The 19,831-nt window shown below is 32.1% G+C and overlaps 1 protein-coding gene across 1 annotated transcript in view; it reads left to right on the top strand.

Annotated features, from left to right (window-relative positions):
• Positions 1-680: 680 nt before the first annotated feature.
• LOC148299959 (uncharacterized) overlaps positions 681-19,831 on the top strand; it is a gene marked incomplete at its 5' end in the record, with an annotated part of 46,869 nt that continues 27,718 nt past the window's right edge. The window contains 3 exons of the mRNA XM_088275451.1: positions 681-900; positions 2,630-3,175; positions 18,107-18,278. Coding sequence (XP_088131577.1) covers positions 681-900; positions 2,630-3,175; positions 18,107-18,278 — 938 coding nt within the window. The remainder of the gene's footprint in view (positions 901-2,629; positions 3,176-18,106; positions 18,279-19,831) is intronic.

Below are 19,831 nucleotides of genomic sequence, written 5' to 3'. Positions count from 1 at the left end.
CAGGAACCAGTCCAGGGTAATATTAAATAAATATTACAGTGTAAAATCACTAATATTTATTTTAACCCCCCCTGGGAATCGAACCCGGGACCTCCAGCACGGTAGTTAAACACGCTGACCGTTACACCACGGAGGCGGACTAATATTAATAATTATATTAATAAATATTCTAAAATGCGCCCTAATTTTTGTAATTAATAATTATGTGTATGAGGAAATATACATAAATAAATAAATATAAAAATATCTTTCTTTTGTACATTTAAGGGAGGTCATTCAAATGCATATCTATGTAGAAAGTTACAACCTAAAAAGTGTTTATTTTAGAAAATTTTTAAAGATAAATCACACAACGCGTCATTATCTTCTTATTATATTATTATATTTATAAATATATATTTTAATAAGGTAGAATAGTGAATGTTGCGTATTTGTAAAGCTATCACTTTACCAGCCTATGATAGGTCATAAGCCCTGTAAATACCCAGACTTCCATTTTCTTCTTCATTTGTGTTGAGATGTGAAATACAAAGAAAACCTTGAAAACAACCCTCTCGAGGAGTAAAACACATGACATATTTTAAAATTATTGTAAAAATCATAATATTATCTGATAACAAAAATACATGGGTATAAGTCTTAAAATTCATTAGTTGAATGTTATTTTTTCTTGTTTTTAGCCATTTTGGTGACGATCGCTCTTCTGCCGCTGGTGCTGACAGAAGACGATAAGAAATGGGTGTGGAACGAAAATCGAAGGTCTTCGGATTCTACAGTCATCGAGTCGAACAGCGTCGCTTCCCCATCGGTCAACTCCATCAAGATCAAGCTGGGAGATCAAGCAGACGACACCCCTAGCAAGTACACCCAGCAACAACAGCCACAAAGTGCTGCTCCGAGGTAAAGAAAAATGTATTTCTCATACCGAAAACGAAAGCTTTCGTTAATCGCGTTAATTTCAAAGCTCAACACGAAACTAAAGCTAAGATAATACGAGTAAATGCATAAATAATTTATGAGGTTATATGTATATGTTACATATTCTACTGTAAACCCCTTTGCCAGCATTGGCCATTCACTAGATACTCGTCAAAACACAGTAGAACCCCTCTTATCCGGATTGACGATAATCAGGATTGATAAAAAAATACTAATTTGCATTCATATTCAATGCTCAACATTAAAGCTCAGATAATAATTTATTCCGATATTTAATTGGGTTATATGTATATATATTACATATTCTACTGTTCGCCCCCTTTGTCAGCATTGACCATTCGCCATATACTCTTCATTTTACAAATTAATTTCTGTTATCCGTATCAATCAAAATAAAATAAAAATATGAATTTACATCCATATTCAGTGCTTAACCCAGAACTAAAGCTTTGATCATAAACACATCAATAATTTATTCCAATAATTAATGGGGTTTTATGTATATATGTTACATATTCTACTGTTTATCTCTTCGCCAACATTAGCCACTCGCTATATACTCGTCTTAATGCAGTAGAACCTCTTTTATCCGGATTGTTGATAATCCATATCAATCAAAATATGAATTGCTGATTTCCACGAAACCAATCCCGTCCATCGTTGTTACGTTGTAACGTAAAACACATTATTAGATTTATGTTTTGTTCTCACATTTCTTGGTGGAACGGGATTTAAAATAATAAAACAACAACTATTTAGTTTTTTCCACGTGTATTTTGCATGACCAATGACCGGGTTTCGTCGATACCGAAATCATCGGTCTGATCAAACGATCATATCATTAATTATTTTTTATTAATTAATATTAGTTTTCCATCGCATATGTACATATATACATACATTGTTTATAAAAATATGTTTTTTTCTTATATTTAGAAATCTATTTTATTTTTTATTGGTCTGGTATAAACTTTGTAGAATAATTTGATTTAAATATAAAAATAAAACACTTCAGAGACCACATCAACAGATGTTAATTTAAACTAAGAACATCTCTAGTTCTCGAAACTGGTCATGATTACATGAATGAACTCAAAAGTGGTCTTTTACGAGTGTTTAAATTTTATAATTAGAAATACGTTTATTTTGTACAAAACTTGTATATTTAATTATTGTAAATTATGTTTTATATATCATTTGCATGTTAGTTAGTTCTGTTTGTAACATCACTTTGTGTTTGGATTATTAAATCCTTTCTGTTTTATTTTTTCAGTTTGTTTTTGTAGAAACTTTTGTTTGGATTGATTAGATTCTTGAACACGTTATAAATAGTTTTTCTTTTTGTGTAATTTTGTGAATATTTTTTTTTAAATACATTTTATTGGTAGTCAAGTGAGTGAAAAGAACATTACATTTTGACAAAATATTTTGAATGTGTCCAAATACTAGTTCACAAATCTGAGTTTCTCCACTTTGGAGTTACACGTAAATTTAAGATATTATGAAAAACCCATTGTTTAGAATTTGATTCTACATCCTAATATTTTTTTCGATGCATCTTTCATACCATTTGACTACCAATATGTAGTTTTTGTTTGTTTTCACTTGTAGCTAGGTCACTTACAGTTTTACATGTATATTACACTTGTAGAGTAGCACTAACACCCTCCCCCCTCCCCACTTCTTCCAGTTCCGACGACCCCTATGACACATACGATGGTGGTCCATTTGGCGGTGATTTCAGACCACCCCCTCCAGACTACAGCAGACCCTACAACCCTGCTGGCAACGTCTATCCGCCCATAGGAGGGAACAATTACCAAGGGGACCGAGACAGGTACCCTGTGGACAACCAGAGATATCCAGAATCTGGAAATAGATACCCTGACGGTGGAAGGTATCCAGTGGATAGTCATAGATACCCTGATGATGGAAACAGATATCCAGGAAGCGATAGGTATCCAAGTCAAGGAGACAGATACCCAAACAGGAAGCCGATTTATGAATACCCAGAGAATGCTGGATATCCGGGAGGCAGTCGGTATCCTGGGAATGGAAACAGATATCCTAATAGGTTCCCGAATGATATTGATAGGTTCCAGGGCGGTGGGGGATATCCAAATGCTGGGAACAGATACCCTGGAGGCGGTCGATATCCTCAAGGAGGATTCCTTGGGTTCGATGGAGATCGTGATGGGTACTTTCCAGACAACTTCTCTCCTAATAATCCCTACAGGTAACTGTGCATGCGCACTTCAATTATTGTTAACATATTTTTTCCTGATTTTTCTGCATTTTTTCCATTTTTCTTTCTTTTGTATATTTTTTTTCAATTTCACTTTAATTATTTGCAGGATTTTTTCTTTGTTTATTCTTTTGTATACAATTTTTCGATCACCTTAAAATATACAATTTAATGTACCAATATTTCTTGGAACTGCATTTTGTATAATAAAACGACAAGTACCCATATATTTTTTTCACTTTTATTTTATTAGACCAGTGACGTCATAAGACTGATGGAAGGCAAGACGAAGTTCTATGCTATATACACAACAAGGCAAAGATGGCCATGATTTTGTATAGTTTTTTGACAAAATAAATTTAAATTGATTAAATTAAAGAAGTACATATGTATATTTTACTTATAATTATATATAAAATAAAACAAAGGGTTTTAAGCTGGATTTCATATAAATGTTCGTAAGAAAAGAAAAATTTGCTTATCTATTTTAATAATGTACAAATGTATCTGGAAGGTACATAATTATTATTATAACACACTACTTAATTTTATTCAATTTGAATTCATTTTAGCAGAGAAATTATACGTGGTTTTCAACTTCTGCCTTGTTGTGTATATAACATACAATTATGACTATCCTCGAACCAGTCTGTTGATATAAGTAATGACGAAACCCAGTCACTGATCAAATTAAATAAAAATGGAAAAAAATTGTTATTTTATTGTACATCAAATGAAAAACTAATTTCAAATATTTGATTGGTCTTCTTATATGAATCTTTTGTACAAATTTCTCATTATCTAACGTTTGTTATAAAAGGGCCTAAGGGTATTTATATTACAAACTTTCTTAGTAATGAACATAATATATTTTTAGATTTCAATTTTTCTTAATGCCTAAACTCAATTTTTCAGAAACTGCGCAAGTTAAAAGTACATCCTAATATTACGGCTGTACAAATAGTTTAGTTTTGAGTTAATGCCGCTGGCAGTGAGTGAAATAGGATAAATTTATATACCCAACAAGATGTTTGCAAGTTTTTAAAAATATACTTAATGACTTCACTAAATACGTCTTTTTTGACATTTCAAAATATCGCTCACTCCTTTCAAGAACGTCATAAATCAAAACACTTGATTTTTCAGGAGAACGTTTTTAAAGTTTAAAAAATAACACAATGTATTAAAAATAAATATCAAGCCACGTCTTTTTTGACATTTCCAAAATATCGCTCACTCCTTTCAAGAACGTCATAAATCAAAACACTTGATTTTTCAGGAGAACGTTTTTAAAGTTTAAAAATATAACACAACGTATTAAAAATCGATATCAAGCCACTTATTGAACTTTTTACTGTGCAACAGATCTTTTTAGGTAAAACCTGAAGGTTTTTATCACCATTTGAAAAATATTTAGTATATTTAAAAAAATAATCAAACCCTTTCTTCAAAATGCAAAAACAACACTTTCTGCCTTGTAGCGGGTAAGTATAAAGTTAAAAATATGCCTCTTTTGCTGGGATATAGTGCATTTCTTACGCATTCCGAAAACATGCACAAGTGAAAATTGAGGATTTTGGATTAATGACGTCCTTGAAAGGAGTGAGCGATATATGAAAAAGAATATGAAGTCTGGGCATTTAGTATTTAGTACTTAAGTATTTGGACAAACTCAAAATGATGTAAAAAACTAGTATTCAAAATACCGATTCCCAAAAGTAAAAACTATTTTTTTTAATTCTTCGAGCATTAAAAGAACGATAAAAGTGTAAATCTAAGAAATGTACATCCTTGAAATTTCTAAATAATTTTAAAATAACAAAATGCAACACCAAGCAATTTCAACTTAATTACTATTTAATTACAAATACATAATTACAATTAAGTATTTGAGGATCAAATATTTTAACTGACTTCCTACGGATATCAAAAAAGGGAAAATAATCAATTATTTAAAAAAAAAAGTTCATGCCTATTAAAATACGAAAAACGAAACAAACAAAAAATATTGTATCATATCTTAATTTATATTATTTTTTGATATCTCATCAAAGATGAAGAAGAATATGGAAGTCTGGGCATTTACGGGGCTTACGACCTTCATAGGCTGGTTTAAGTGATCACTTTACACACGTGTAACATTCACCTATTCTACCCATTATTGACAACCACACTACTCAATTTCTTGGAAGTTCTTTATATATGAACCAATTTAGAAACCTTGTTCTTGAATCACTAGAACTTCACTAGAGACATCTATTGGTGAGATGTAAAGAATATTTTATTAGGCAGAAACTCTTATATTAGTATGTGAGATCCGAATCCTGGATTATAATCACACACATGAGAAACGCCAGAAAATACCATTTTCATTTTTATTATATAAGCTTATAATTTGACCAGATAATTTATTTACAACATTTTGAGTGTGTCCAAATACTTGTTCACAAAATCTGGATTATCTCCAATTACAGGAGTTATTTTCATATTATTTTTTGATATCTCATCAAAGAATGAAATATAATGAAATATCTCATCAAAGAATTCTTCTGAAATATCAAAAAATAATATGAAAATAACTCCTGTAATTGGAGATAATCCAGATTTTGTGAACAAGTATTTGGACACACTCAAAATGTTGTATATATCTTAATTTATTATAATTAATAAATTTGATGTGTGAGTCCCTCTCTAGGCACAAAAGCTAAGTCTTATTTTGGAGAAGAACAGCCTATCTAAAAGAAGATATTTTAAAATTAGAAGTGTCTAGTTAGCACACGTCGGGCGGGAAAAGTATTCCTACCCGTTCAGTAGATAGATGTTTAGGGACGGGAAGGGTATTTTTACCTTTTGTGCCGGCCTGATTTCAAAGGCTGAAAGAATTATCCAATGTTTTTATATGAATATTATATACCAAAATCTTTGGCAATGTTTTATCTATATGTAGGTACAAAATTATTAAATCCCGTCGCCAGCACTCTACAGACGTAAAAAATACACGTCTGAAATGTACATATTTAAATAAATTAAAACGATATTACTTTTTTATTATTTTTTAATTCGGCATTTACTTTGTGGAATGACATATTGTTTTTTTTTTAATTAAACACGTGTTTAATACCTTAATGAGTTTTATTTCATTACACACGACTAAAAAGTAAATATTTTACTTTTTACCTGTAGATGAAAACTTCTGTTAGTTTTCGAAAATAGTCATATGTAATGAAATAAAACTCATAAACTGGTATTATGCTAGTTATTTTTTGAAATCTCATCAAAGACGAAGAAGAATATGGAAGTCTGGGCATTTATGGGGCTGACGACCGTCATAGGCTGGTTTAAGTGATCACTTTACACACGTGTAGCATTCACCAATTCTACCCATTATTGACAACCACACTTCTCAAATTCTTGGAAGTTCTATATATAAATATGAACCAAATTTGAAACATTATTCTTGAATCACTAGAACTTCACAAGAGACATCTATTGATGAGATGAAAAGACGCTTTTAACTGTGCTGAAACTCTTTGATTAGTATGTGAGGTCCGAATCCTGGATTATAATCACACACATGAGAAACGCCAGAAAATACAATTTTCATTTTTATTATTTAAGCTTATAATTGGATCAACTCCTGTATTGGAGGTAACCCAGATTTTGTGAACAAGTATTTGGACACACTCAAAATGTTGTATTATACAAGTGTTTAATCATTTAAAAATATATTTTAATAAACTTTCAAAAATATATAGTTTCCGTTACAAATTATTATTTAAAAATTATCAATTACCAGTTGGTTTTGACCGCAGTCGGGCATGATTACACGTTATTATATCAGTAAGGGACGTCTGCCGAATGACTGGTTCAATTTTCGCGCGAGATCTCCCCAACTCGGATGGTTGCCGATAAAACAATAGGCCAGTCGAACAATCGCGTCAATTACGCGAAATGCCGACGTCACTGAAACACGCCCCCACCCCTACCGGCGACCACCCCTCCGCACAGCAATGAACAAATTAATATAATCGCTGGCAGTTTACCTTCCGCGCGAGCAGTTTATGTCATCCTGTTACCCGGCGATATTTTGTAATAGTGTAATAGTACAACTTGTTTTGTAATTTGCACGTTATATTATTACATTACACTTTATTAAATTATCGTGTTCAATAAAGCGTGGCGGACTACCATATACACCGCGCTGTCTCTCTAGTTCTTAAGAAATTTGTATGGGAGTTGAACACCCTGATATTATATTATTTTTTGACATCTCATCAAAGATGAAGAAGAATATGGAAGTCAGGGAATTTACTGGGCTGACGACTGTCATAGGCTGGTTTAAGTGATCAGTTTACACACGTGTAACATTCACCAAGTCTACCCATTATTGATAACCACACTACTCAAATTCTTGGATGTTCTATATATATATATATATATATATATATATATATATATATATATATATATATATATATATATATATATATATATATATATATATATATATATATATATATATATATATATATACATATATATATATATATATATATATATATATATATATATATATATATATATATATATATATATATATATATATATATATATATATATATATATATATATATATATATATATATATATATATATATATATATATATATATATATATATATATATATATATATGTCAAAAAAGAATATGAAAAATACTCCTTTAATTGGAGATAATTCAGATTTGTGAACAAGTATTTGTACACACTCAAAATGTTGTAGCCTAATTCACCAATTCTACCGCACTACTTAAACACACTACTCAAATTCTTGGAAGTTCTATAAATATGAACCAATTTTGAAACATTTTTCTTGAATCACTAGAACTTAACTAGAGACCTTTCTTGGTGAGACGAAAAGAACTCTCCATATTTTTCTTCATCTTTGATGAGATGTCAAAAAATATTTTTTTTAAATATTCAAAAAAACACATACGTAAAATATCGATAAGTGAATGGTGTCACGATTTCATTTGTGTTTACTAAACAATGTAGCAAAACCGATCCAAATATGTAAACGAATTCCGAAAGAAATGTGGAGCAATATTTCCAACCGGGGTTACTTTATAAGGGCGTTATACGAGCCGTATATTGGAAAAGTTCGCACTTTACAGCTTTTTCTCTCGTAATAGCCATACGAGAGAAACGTTACCATCCAAATAGTTTGGGGAAGTTTTTTTATGCGTTAACGACGGCCTTAAGTCTCCACGCTTCTCCACAGCCCGATATTTATACAAGTAGCTGTAAAGCTGGTCCGATATTTACACAAGTAGCTGTAAAGCTGGTCCGATATTTATACAATTAGCTTCTTGAATAACAAATCAGTACATATGTGAGTGCGTTCAGTTAATGACGCAATACTCTCGCAAATCTCGATTTGTCAGCTTAAGAATTATCTGTTGAGAATTGATGTTATTTTATTGAAAATATTTCATTAGTTTTATTTATTTTAATGTATGTATTTTCACAACATTTTTTGTATGTCCATATCTCTGTTCATAAATCTGGTATTCTCCAGTTTTTCCCCAGTGATTACTTGAAACGCCTAGAACGCGGAAGAATCTCACTTAAACTTAGGAGTTATTTACATGGACATCTAAACATAAATAAAGAAGAATATGGAAGTCTGGGTATGTATAGGGTTTATGACATGCCATAGGCTGGTTAGACTTAACACGGTGTTAGAAAATATTGCGGAATACATCAAAACCTGTGTATGTTACAGTAAAATTTTATGATATTTTCTTAATATAATTTCTATTAAAAATGGATAGATATCACCAGAAAGTGACCATAGAATCAATTATGGAATAATATATCAAATTTGATAAAATAAAAATCAATTATTTTAAATTAACTAATCATCATATCGCTTTTCCGCAGGAGTATGCAGAGTGAATAAAACACCAAACCCATATGTCTTAGCAAATAATCTATTAATTTTACACATCCATGCATCTCAATGCATACCCACAGAATATTCCGACTCCTGACCTGACCACACTCGAGTATTTAAAACACTTGATCATGCCAAGTTTATTTTTCATATTATTTTTTGACATCTCAACATAGATGAAGAACAATATTTAAATCTGGGCATTTACGGGGCTAATGACCGTTATATGCTGGTTTAAGTGATTACTTAACACACGTGTAACATACATCAATTACAACCCATAATATGACAACCACACTACTCTTGGAAGTTCTTTATATTTGATCCAATTACAAAATATTTACAAGAATTACAAAAATTTTCCTGGAGATCTATTGGTGAGATTTAGAAGCTTTTATACTGACCAGAAACTCTTATTTTTGTATGAGAGATCTAAATCCTGGATTATAATCACATACATGAGAAACGACAGAAAATATTCAATTGATCTGTATGTTGCCCTAAGACAGCGTCGGCATAGATCGTTTCACATTCCTATACACAGGACCAACCTGCCGATGGTTATGCCTGTAGGAAGAGCTACCGCTATGTTGAACAATATCACATTGGATGTTGATCTGTTCCATGTGTCCGAAGGAGTTTTCCAAAGCGGGATTCCTCTACACCTTTAAGTCTTCTTGCTTACTTTTAATATATACGCCTTGAATATTGTTTGTTATGGATATATTATTTTTTTGTTGCATAAATTGCAAATTGAAAATTGAAATTGAAATTGAAATTTAATTTTATTATTTTAGCTTATAATTTGGCCAGATAATTTATTAACATTATTTTGAGTGTGTCCCAATACTTATTCACAAATCTGGATTATCTCCAATAATAGGAGTTAACTCCCACAATTGAAGATAATCCAGATTAGTGAACAAGCATTTGCACACACTCAAAATATTGCCAAGTATATTTATTTTTTAACTTATTATTACAATCAATTTATTATTACAGTCCGCCTCCGTAGTGTAATGTCAGCACGCTCGGCTACCGTTCTGGAGGTCCCGGGTTCGATTCCTAAGGGGGGTAAAATAAATATAAGTGATTTTTCACTGTCATATTTATTCAATATTACCATGGACTGGTACCTGAAGCGGAGGGCTGATCACCTTTCCTTCATGTGTAAACGATCGAGATAACACTGCGTTTATATGTCGCAGTGCCCTATGCACCATTGGGGTGCGGATAAGGGTTTTATTATTATTATTAATAATAATAATAATAATAATAGAATCGGATAACTTATATAGCGCCATTTTCGTAAAAAAATACCTCAAGGGCGCTTCACTGTGAATGAATTGGGGAAAATATTATGGTGGAAATGATTTAGCAAACAAATGTGTTTTTAGTCTTTTTCTAAAGATCATCTCACTCTCACTATTTCTAACCATTGGTGGAAGAGCATTCCATGCCGTCGGTCCTGCAACAGCAAAGGCACGCTCGCCAAATTTAGTGCGTTGGTTGCGAGCTGGTAAGATAACTTTGCCCATTGCAGATGTTGTAGCCGATCGAAGCGTGAGACGTCTATCAACCAATTCATCTGGAATACACAGCTCCTTAAGATACTCTGGAGCCATATTGTGTATTGATTTATACATGAGTAGGCAGAGTTTATACTCAACCCTTTCGGGAAAGCGTAACCAGTGGAGTTTGTGAAGTAGTGGGGTGATGTGACTGAATTTAGAAATTCCAAAAATTAGTCTCGCTGCTGCGTTTAACACTGATTGCAGTCGAGTCATTTTATTGTTTGGTAGACCCGTGTATATACCGTTACAATAATCTACTCTCGATATTACAAATTATTATTATTATTACAATTACAATTATTACAATTATTATTATTACAATCAAATGTGAAATAAACCCACCCCATTAACAGTATAATGGGGATGTTCTAGACTAGCCTATGATAGTGCGGAATGTTGTTACATTGAATCCATGCCAACAGCAAATGGTTTCACAGACGTTAAATGGTGATTTGCAGCAGGTCTATTGAAATGCATTGCGGGCGCTTGATGCAACTGCGTTACATTTACAACTATGTAAAACACGCCAAATTAAGGAACCTCTGTTCAAACGTAGCGTTTATTATACGAAGAAGTCACAATCACACGATGGCAGGTGAACTTGACTTATATTTCAATTTTGGAATAATTTTATTATCAGGTCAGGAGTCAAAATAATCGGTGGGTATGTCACTCACTCCTTTCAATAACGTCATATATTAAAAAAAAACCTTGATTTTTCAGGAGATCGTTTTCAAAGTTTAGAAATGTAATCAAATGTATTAAAAATAAATATCAAGCCACTTTTTGAAATTTTTACTGTGCATCAAATCTTTTTAGGTACAACCTGAATGTTTTTTCTCCATTTGAAAAATATTAAGTTTATTTAAAAAAAAAACACACAATTAACAATACCTTTTCAAAATGCAAAAACACCACTTTCTGCACTGTAGCGGGTAAATATCAACTTAATAATATGCCACTCTTGCTGGGATAAAGTATATTTTCTGGGCATTCCGAAAACACGCACAACTGAAAATTGACGATTTTTGATATGTGACGTTGTTGAAAGGAGTGAGCGATGTATGAGGAGGTGCATGAATGTGGAATAGGCGAAGAATGTTTGCAAAACGACAGAGTGGTGTGACGTTCTATTCTCTCTGCCTACCAATGCGGCGTGATAGTTGGTTAGTTAGTTGTTCCATTTTCGGAAGTTTGATAAGTAAGGTGACAGTGACGTAAAACTTAAAGAAAGGATCTCAAAACACAAATTGAATAACGACTCCTGTAAAAAAAGTCCTTACTCAGTTTGTCTTTTTTATACACTCAATAAGTGCACAAAGGCCTGCCTTTGAAAGTCATATTTGACGAGCGACGTGGTTGGGGCGACGCTCGACTGCGAAACTGGCGTCATGGGCTCGATTCCCGCCAAGTGCAAAATAAATTCAAGAAAGTTTTATTTTCAATTGGTCTGGATGTTTGTGATTTATTTTTCACATTCACATTCCCTATCGTTACTTTTCTACCTGCAGACAAGACTCTAAATATAGAGGTTTTTGCGGGTTATTCCATAAAAAAATATATTTAAAAAGAAAAAAAATGGTTGCTTAGTGCGTTTTGTCTAATTTCATATATATTTGACCGTATGATGTACTCTTAAATACAGAATTCAGAACGTGACCGGCTGCGCGAGGATCCACACGTGTGTCCGAGCACAATATTGTTTTTTTTAGAATGTAATAAAAAAATCTTACTAAACTCTTTTTATGTTTCGTACGTATCCATCACTAAAGAATACAAAATGCTTATAAATCATTCAATTCAATAATTTGAACCCTTACTCACACCCCAATGGTGCATAGGGTACTGCATTATATAAACACAGTGTTATCTTGATCGTTAACACACGAAGGAAATGTGATCAGCCCTCCGCTTTGGTTACCAGTCCAGGGTCTATTGAATAAATATTCGAGTAAAAAAACACTAATATTTATTTGACCCCCCTCCCAAGGAATCGAGCCCGGGTCTCCAGAACGGTAGCCGAGCTTGCTGACCATTACACTACGGAAGCGGACAAACAGACAAACAAACAAATGAATAATAGTACCATTAAAACGTGGCTAAAACCAAAGTTATATTCCAAAAAGATTACAAAATGTCCCACAAAATATTAACAATCAACATTTTTTTAAAGAAATACATCAATATAATTAAAATGTAACTTCGTTATAAAATCACTATAAATATTTAATTATAAGTTAATTATAATGTCTACTGGTTTCGAAGCTAACCGCTTCTTTATCAAGACTAACTAATCAGTCTGAATCAGTCTTAATCAGTCTTGATAAAGAAGCGGTTAGCTTCGAAACCGGTAGACATTATAATTAAGTTATAATTCAATATTTATAGTGATTTTAAAACAAAGTTACATTTTAATTATAAAATGGAAAATCTCAAAGTAAGTGCTTCAAATATAAATTATACATATAAAATAATAATAATAATAAATCCCTTACCGCACCCCAATGGTGCATAGGGCACTGCTTCATATAAACGCAGTGTTATCTCGATCGATTACACATGAAGAAAAGGTGATCAGCCCTCCACTTCAGGTACCAGTCCAGTGTAATATTGAATAAATATTTGAGTGAAAAAATCACTTATATTTATTAAACCCCCCTGGAAATCGAACCCGGGACCTCCAGAACGGTAGCCGAGCATGCTGACCACACTACGAAGGCGATATACATACATAATACATCAAATTTGATTAATTTCACCGTTTTTCACGTGCCATACAAATAGATTGGAGTATTTCGGTATATTTCATCAAGGCGTAAGAAATGGTGTTCAATGCCAGTTTTTGCGTCTGATCCCTGCTCCAATACAGCGAGTGGAATATTTCAATGGGACTAATACGGAATCGCCTTTCAATAAGTAATGATTCACGCTGAAAGGAATCTGGCTCTCTCCCAATACTGCGATAATTGGGATCCCTCCTGATGCAGACTAGCTTAACTAGAATTACACACAGGGTTGCCAACTTATAATAATATTTTATATATATATTTTTTTATTTTACATCTCAACATAATGAAGAAGAATATGAAAGTCTGAAGATGGTAAAGTGTTTGTCAATATTTATTCATGTTTATTTTAACTGCAGACAGTTGGTAGAATTCCATATTGAATTGTTGAGATATACATATATTCAGAATAAAACAAGGTTTGGATTGAATTCTACATTTATTTATGTATATGTTATCTGGTCAAATTATAAGCTTAATAATAAAAACGAAAATGGTATTTTCTGGCGTTTCTCATGTGTGTGATTATAATCCAGGATTCGGATCTCACATACTAATATAAAAGTTTCTGCTTAGTAAAAAGCTTCTTTACATCTCACCAATAGATGTCTGTAGTGAAGTTCTAGTGATTCAAGAACAAGGTTTCTAAACTGGTTCATATACATATATAGAACTTCCAAGAATTTGAGTAGTGTGGTTGTCAATAATGGGTAGAATTGGTGAATGTTACACGTGTGTAAAGTGATCACTTAAACCAGCCTATGACGGTCGTCAGACCCGTAAATGCCCAGACTTCCATATTCTTCTTCATCTTTGATGAGATGTTAAAAAATAATATGAAAATAACTCCTGTAATTGGAGATAATCCAGATTTTGTGAACAAGTGTTTGGACACACTCAAAAGATTGTATGTATATGTTAATACGTGACGCGTTTCGTTTTCTTAGGACATTATCAAACAGTGTTTGATAAACATAAATAAATGTAGAATTCAATCCAACAAACCTTGTTTTATTTTGGACACATTACCCAACAATTTATTAGTATTATTTATTTTTTTAAATACATCTCAACATTGATGATGAAGAGTATGGAAGTCTGAGGCTGGTTAAATTGGTCTAAATTCTTCTACAACTATGTTGAGATGTAAAAAACATATAATATAAAAATTCCTAAATGGAGATAGTCCATATTATTTTTTAACATAAATAAAAAAGAATATGAAAGACTTTACATTTACAGGGCTTACGATCAGTCATAAACTTATTAATTTAACACTTTACGCACCTGTACACATTCACCAATACTATCCATGATTGACAATCACACTGCTCAAATTCTCGGAAGTTCTATATTTTCTATAAGTTCTATATATATTCCAAAATTGATTAGTGTGGTTGTCAATAATGGGTAGAATTGATGAATGTTACACGTGTGTTAAGTGATCACTTAAACCAGCCTATGGCAGCCGTCAGCCCCGTAAATGCCCAGACTTCCATATTCCTCTTCATCTTTGATGAGATGTCAAAAAATAATATGAAAAATAACTCCTTTAGTTGGAGGTAATCCAGATTTGTGAACATGTATTTGGACACACTCAAAATGTTATAAATTACTTTTTATGTAACAATATTTATTAAAATTACTAATTCCACACTACTACTACCATCTCGACGTTTTTCCGCGGGGGTATTTTATTACGGGTATGCGTTTTTCCAGAGAGGATGGAATGCCACACTCTTCTGTCCTGACATACACACCTCGCTGCCTTCACATCCCTACATCTAGTCATATACTCGTATGTCTTCCGATTATGCAGACTTTTGAAACCACCAGATTTTTTTATTTATTCATTTTTAACATATTATTATTTTGACAAAGTATGCTGTATAGCAGTAAACTATTTTACAATCTTCCCCGTTTTTATTCGAGAAACAGGATTAGGGATGATGAACTTGAAGCCTTTTAACTCTTTGGGCGGGTAATTAGATTTTCACTAAAAGCCTATATATCTTCTACCTTCCCACCATAATAAATACAGGGGTAAAATATTAAATCACCCCTCAACTGTCGGAGGGTGTTTGCCAACCCTGGGACTGGAACGAAGTATACGTAGAAAATATAATTCATCCCGAACACATTCATTCGAAGTGACAAAATTACATCGGAGGATTTCTCTAACCAAAAACGTGATTATTTCCGTTTTCAAAAAAAAACCTTAGTAATTGTAAAACATAATTAGCCATAAAGAGACATTTTTCTCATTGCCAGGAAACATGAATATGTATTTATTTATTTGGCGTTTAATTTGTAGAACTCCATTTTAATTTATGTATTAATTTTAAAATCAAAGGCAGATTTTTAGAGTGTATTAAGTAGTATTTTATTAACAAAAACGTATAAAACAATTATATTGTGACAATTGTTTCGCATAGTTATGGCATTTTCAAACGAAAATATTCATTTGAAAATGCCATAAATAGGCGAAACAATTGACAGAATATTAATTTTTTATGTGTTTTTGTTAGTAAAATACAACTTAGTTGACTCAAAAATCTGTGTTTGATTTAAAAATGAATACATAAATATGAATATTTATTAAAATTGCACAACCTGCTAAAGTATTAATTTTATTATTCATATTGATTGTATTATATCTCTTTTTTCTAACCCTTATCTGCACTTAATGGTGCATAGGACACTGCATCGTATTGACGCAGTGTTATTTTGATCTTACATGAAGGCAAGGTGATCACTCCTGCACTTCAGGGACCGGTCCAGGGTATTAATAAATAAATATTACAGTGTAAGATCACTAATATTTATTTTCATACCCGGATCTTTCTCTTTCATCTGGGAATCGAACCCGAAACCTCCAGCGCGGTAGCTAAACACGTTAACCATTTCACCACGGAGGCGGTCTTTTAAAGTAGTAAGAAAGAATAGGATAACAAATTTATAAGAAGAATCACTTAAACCAGCATATGACGGTGGTCAGCCCCGTAAATGCCCAGACTTTCATATTCTTCTTCATCTTTGATGAGATGTCAAAATATTAATATTATAAGGTGAATGTAGTTTGTAATAGAAGCAGATGAAGTCTGAAAACTAGGTATGATCGAGTATTTTTATTACTCGAAAGTGGTCAGGTCAGGACTCGGCATAATCGGCGGCTATATATAAGCAGGTGCGTGAATGTGGATGAGGCTAAGATTGTTTTCAAAGACAGATTAGTGTTGCGTTCCATTCTCTGCCTACCCCTGCGAAGAAACAATATGATGAAGAAACAATTAATTAATCAGTTAGTAATGAAATTACTTTTTAGAACCTATGATAAAAAATAACGACATAATTTATAAAATAAAACAATCGTTTTCAATATACAAAAAATAAGTCAAGTACCTACCTACCTTATCATTATTGATATTGTAAAATTTTATTAGTTTATCTGTTTAAAAATATTAAGCGATTTTATTTGTCTCGGTTTTCCAAATGAAACTAGCAAAAGCGATATTTTTGTCTCGCTGTTTTTTGTTATAATCGATTTCGAATTAAATTTTATTTTTCTCGTTTCGGGTGTAATTCTCGTCGGCGATGTTTACCGCAAAAGGCAAAATGGGTCCACAATTGTCAGTGTTTAATACCTTCCGAGCCATAAAATGTGCCATTTATTTGGGAACCCTTCGAGGCGGATGTCTGTCGCGACCCGCTATTCGTTTCATCACAGGGCCACAGAAACTGGGAGAGGATTCCCGACCGCGAGAGTGAAGGAGAGTTATAATAAATTGAGGTTTGTCGTCCGACCCTAGAAACGATAAAGTGTGAAGCGAGTCTAGATCTTGTATGTATAACGGCGTTTCAATTAACTGATATTGGAAAAATGATCAATTATCGATTTTCATTGGGTTATCTTGACTTTTATTTTTATACTGAATTTTGAATATTCTATCACCAACATAACTGGTACGCTTCAACCTGATATTGAAGAAATGTTTTTTTTTTTAATATTTATTCACGCTTTATAGCCGAGAGTATTGACCCTTACAGTGGAACCTCTCATAACGAGTAATTCGCATGACGAGAAAAAAAATCTGAAAAGTTACTCCCTTAAAGAGCGATATTTTGCGTGACGAGTGACTATCTCTATTAATATATTAGTTTCATTAATTGATTCGGCAGTCGCTATGTGGTAAAATCTATCCATTTTTAATTACTAAGTAAATACCATTTTTTCTTATTTATTATGCATTCCGCAATACGGTGTTTGAAAATGATGCGGAATGCATCGAAACACGTGTCACAGTAGATTTTAAGAAACAGTGGTATATACTAAGTAAAACATTAAAAATATATTAATTATTCGGTTAGTTATCAATACTTACGTTTTTCGGAACTAATAAAGCATAGTAAAATCGAAATATCATTTTCTTTCACATTTTCAATAAATTTTACAGCTTAATTTTTTAAAAAAACAAAAAAATCATTGCAAGAGAAGGTCTATTAGAAAGCTTAGATGTTTCTGTATCAGATCTAGGAATGTGGTGGAACAGCTTTCAGTAGAACTAATAAAGTCAGTTTGTTTTAATCCCATTTTCATGAAATTTTCAGGCCTTTCAGACCCAGTCAGCCTTTCAGCCCAGGCCAGGTGAGGCCGTATCCGCCCTTCGACGGTCCCAACGGGCCTTCGGGACCCGGGGGTCCAGGTTACCCCGGCCAGGGAGGAGGCAACAGGTGCGCCTGCGTGGACAGGTTCCAGTGTGCTGCGCCAGGAATAACAGGGGTAGGAAAATATCAAACAAAAAATACATTTGATTTCTTGAATGTTTTCCGTAGATACTTTGTGGCACATTTTATAAACTTTAAGGATTTTTATGGAGTGTGAGGAATTTTTCGGTGAGAGTATTTAAATGTTTTTGATTTGTAATAAACCCTGATGATGACAAGGTATTGTCGAAACCGGTAGGTCAAATTGTATTTTTTTTAAAGTGGTGGAAACAAAATTAATTAATTTTGTAAACCCTAATTTGAACTTAACAAAATAAAACTACTCTGTTTTAACCACTTTTTATAGGTACGTTTTTTCAACTGGATTTGTCAATAAACTTTATCGTTTAACGTAACGAATGTGATGCGTTTATTAGGTTTTTTACTACATATATATATAATTTATATTTCAAGCAAAAACTTTGTGATTTTTCATTTTATGATTAAAATATAACTTTGTTTTAAAATCACTATAAATATTTTATTATAAATTAATTTCAATATCTACCGGTTTCGAAGCAAAAAGATTCTTTTTCAAGACTGGTTAGTACTAATAATTCTTGCATAAGAAGCGGTTAGCTTTGAAACCGGTAGACATTATGATTTAGTTTATGTATTAATTTTAAATCAAACACAGATTTTTTGAGTCTACTAAATTCGTAAACTAAAGAAACCTGTGTTTGATTTAAAATTAATACATAAATTAAAATGGAGTTCTACAAATTAAACGCCAAATCAATAAATAAATTATGATTTAGTTATAATAAAATATTTATAGTGATTTTGAAACAAATTCATATTTAAATTATGAATTAATGAAATTTACTTATTTTTCCATAGAATTAAATGCAAGGGGTGAGGATCCATTAAGTTTAATTTTTTATGAACTTTTCGTCACAATGTCAAACTTTTAACAGGATCACGAAATTTGTCCATTAGTGTCGAGCGCCGATACAACTAGGCAAACTTTTTCGTGTGTAAATGACTATGATATGGACATATCGCTCACTCCTTTCAAGAACGTCATAAATCAAAAAGCTTGATTTTTCAGTAGAACGTTTTTAAAGTATAAAAATATAATACAATGTATTAAAAATAAATATCAAGCCACTCATTGAACTTTTTACTGTGCAACAGATCTTTTAAGGTAAAACCTGAAGGTTTTTTCTCCGTTTGAAAAATATTTAATATATTTCAAAAAATAATTAAACAAAACTTTTCTTCAAAATGCTAAAACAACACTTTCTGCCCTGTAGCAGGTAAATATTAAGTTAAAAACATGCCTCTTTTGCTGGGATATAGTAAATTTTCTGGGCATTCTGAAAACATGTACAACTGAAAATTGACGATTTTTGATTTATGACGTTCTTGAAAGGAGTGAGCGATATGTGAAAATTCGAATAAATTCTATGACAGTTACTTTTTGTGTACACATTTGTAAATTAGAGAAAAGTTTTTTAAAAGTTGTTAAATTTTGGTTTTACAGTGGAAGCCGGGAAACATGTACATGTTAAATCCTGATGATGACAAGGCTCTTGTCAAATGTGCATATATAACATTGTTTCTTTT

Source organism: Brachycentrus maculatus, unplaced genomic scaffold (genome assembly GCF_059751285.1).
Source record: "Brachycentrus maculatus isolate JH-2025_06_01 unplaced genomic scaffold, ASM5975128v1 h1tg000873l, whole genome shotgun sequence".
NCBI classification, from domain to species: Eukaryota; Metazoa; Arthropoda; class Insecta; order Trichoptera; family Brachycentridae; genus Brachycentrus; species Brachycentrus maculatus.
This window is presented reverse-complemented; position numbering and strand designations above follow the sequence as displayed.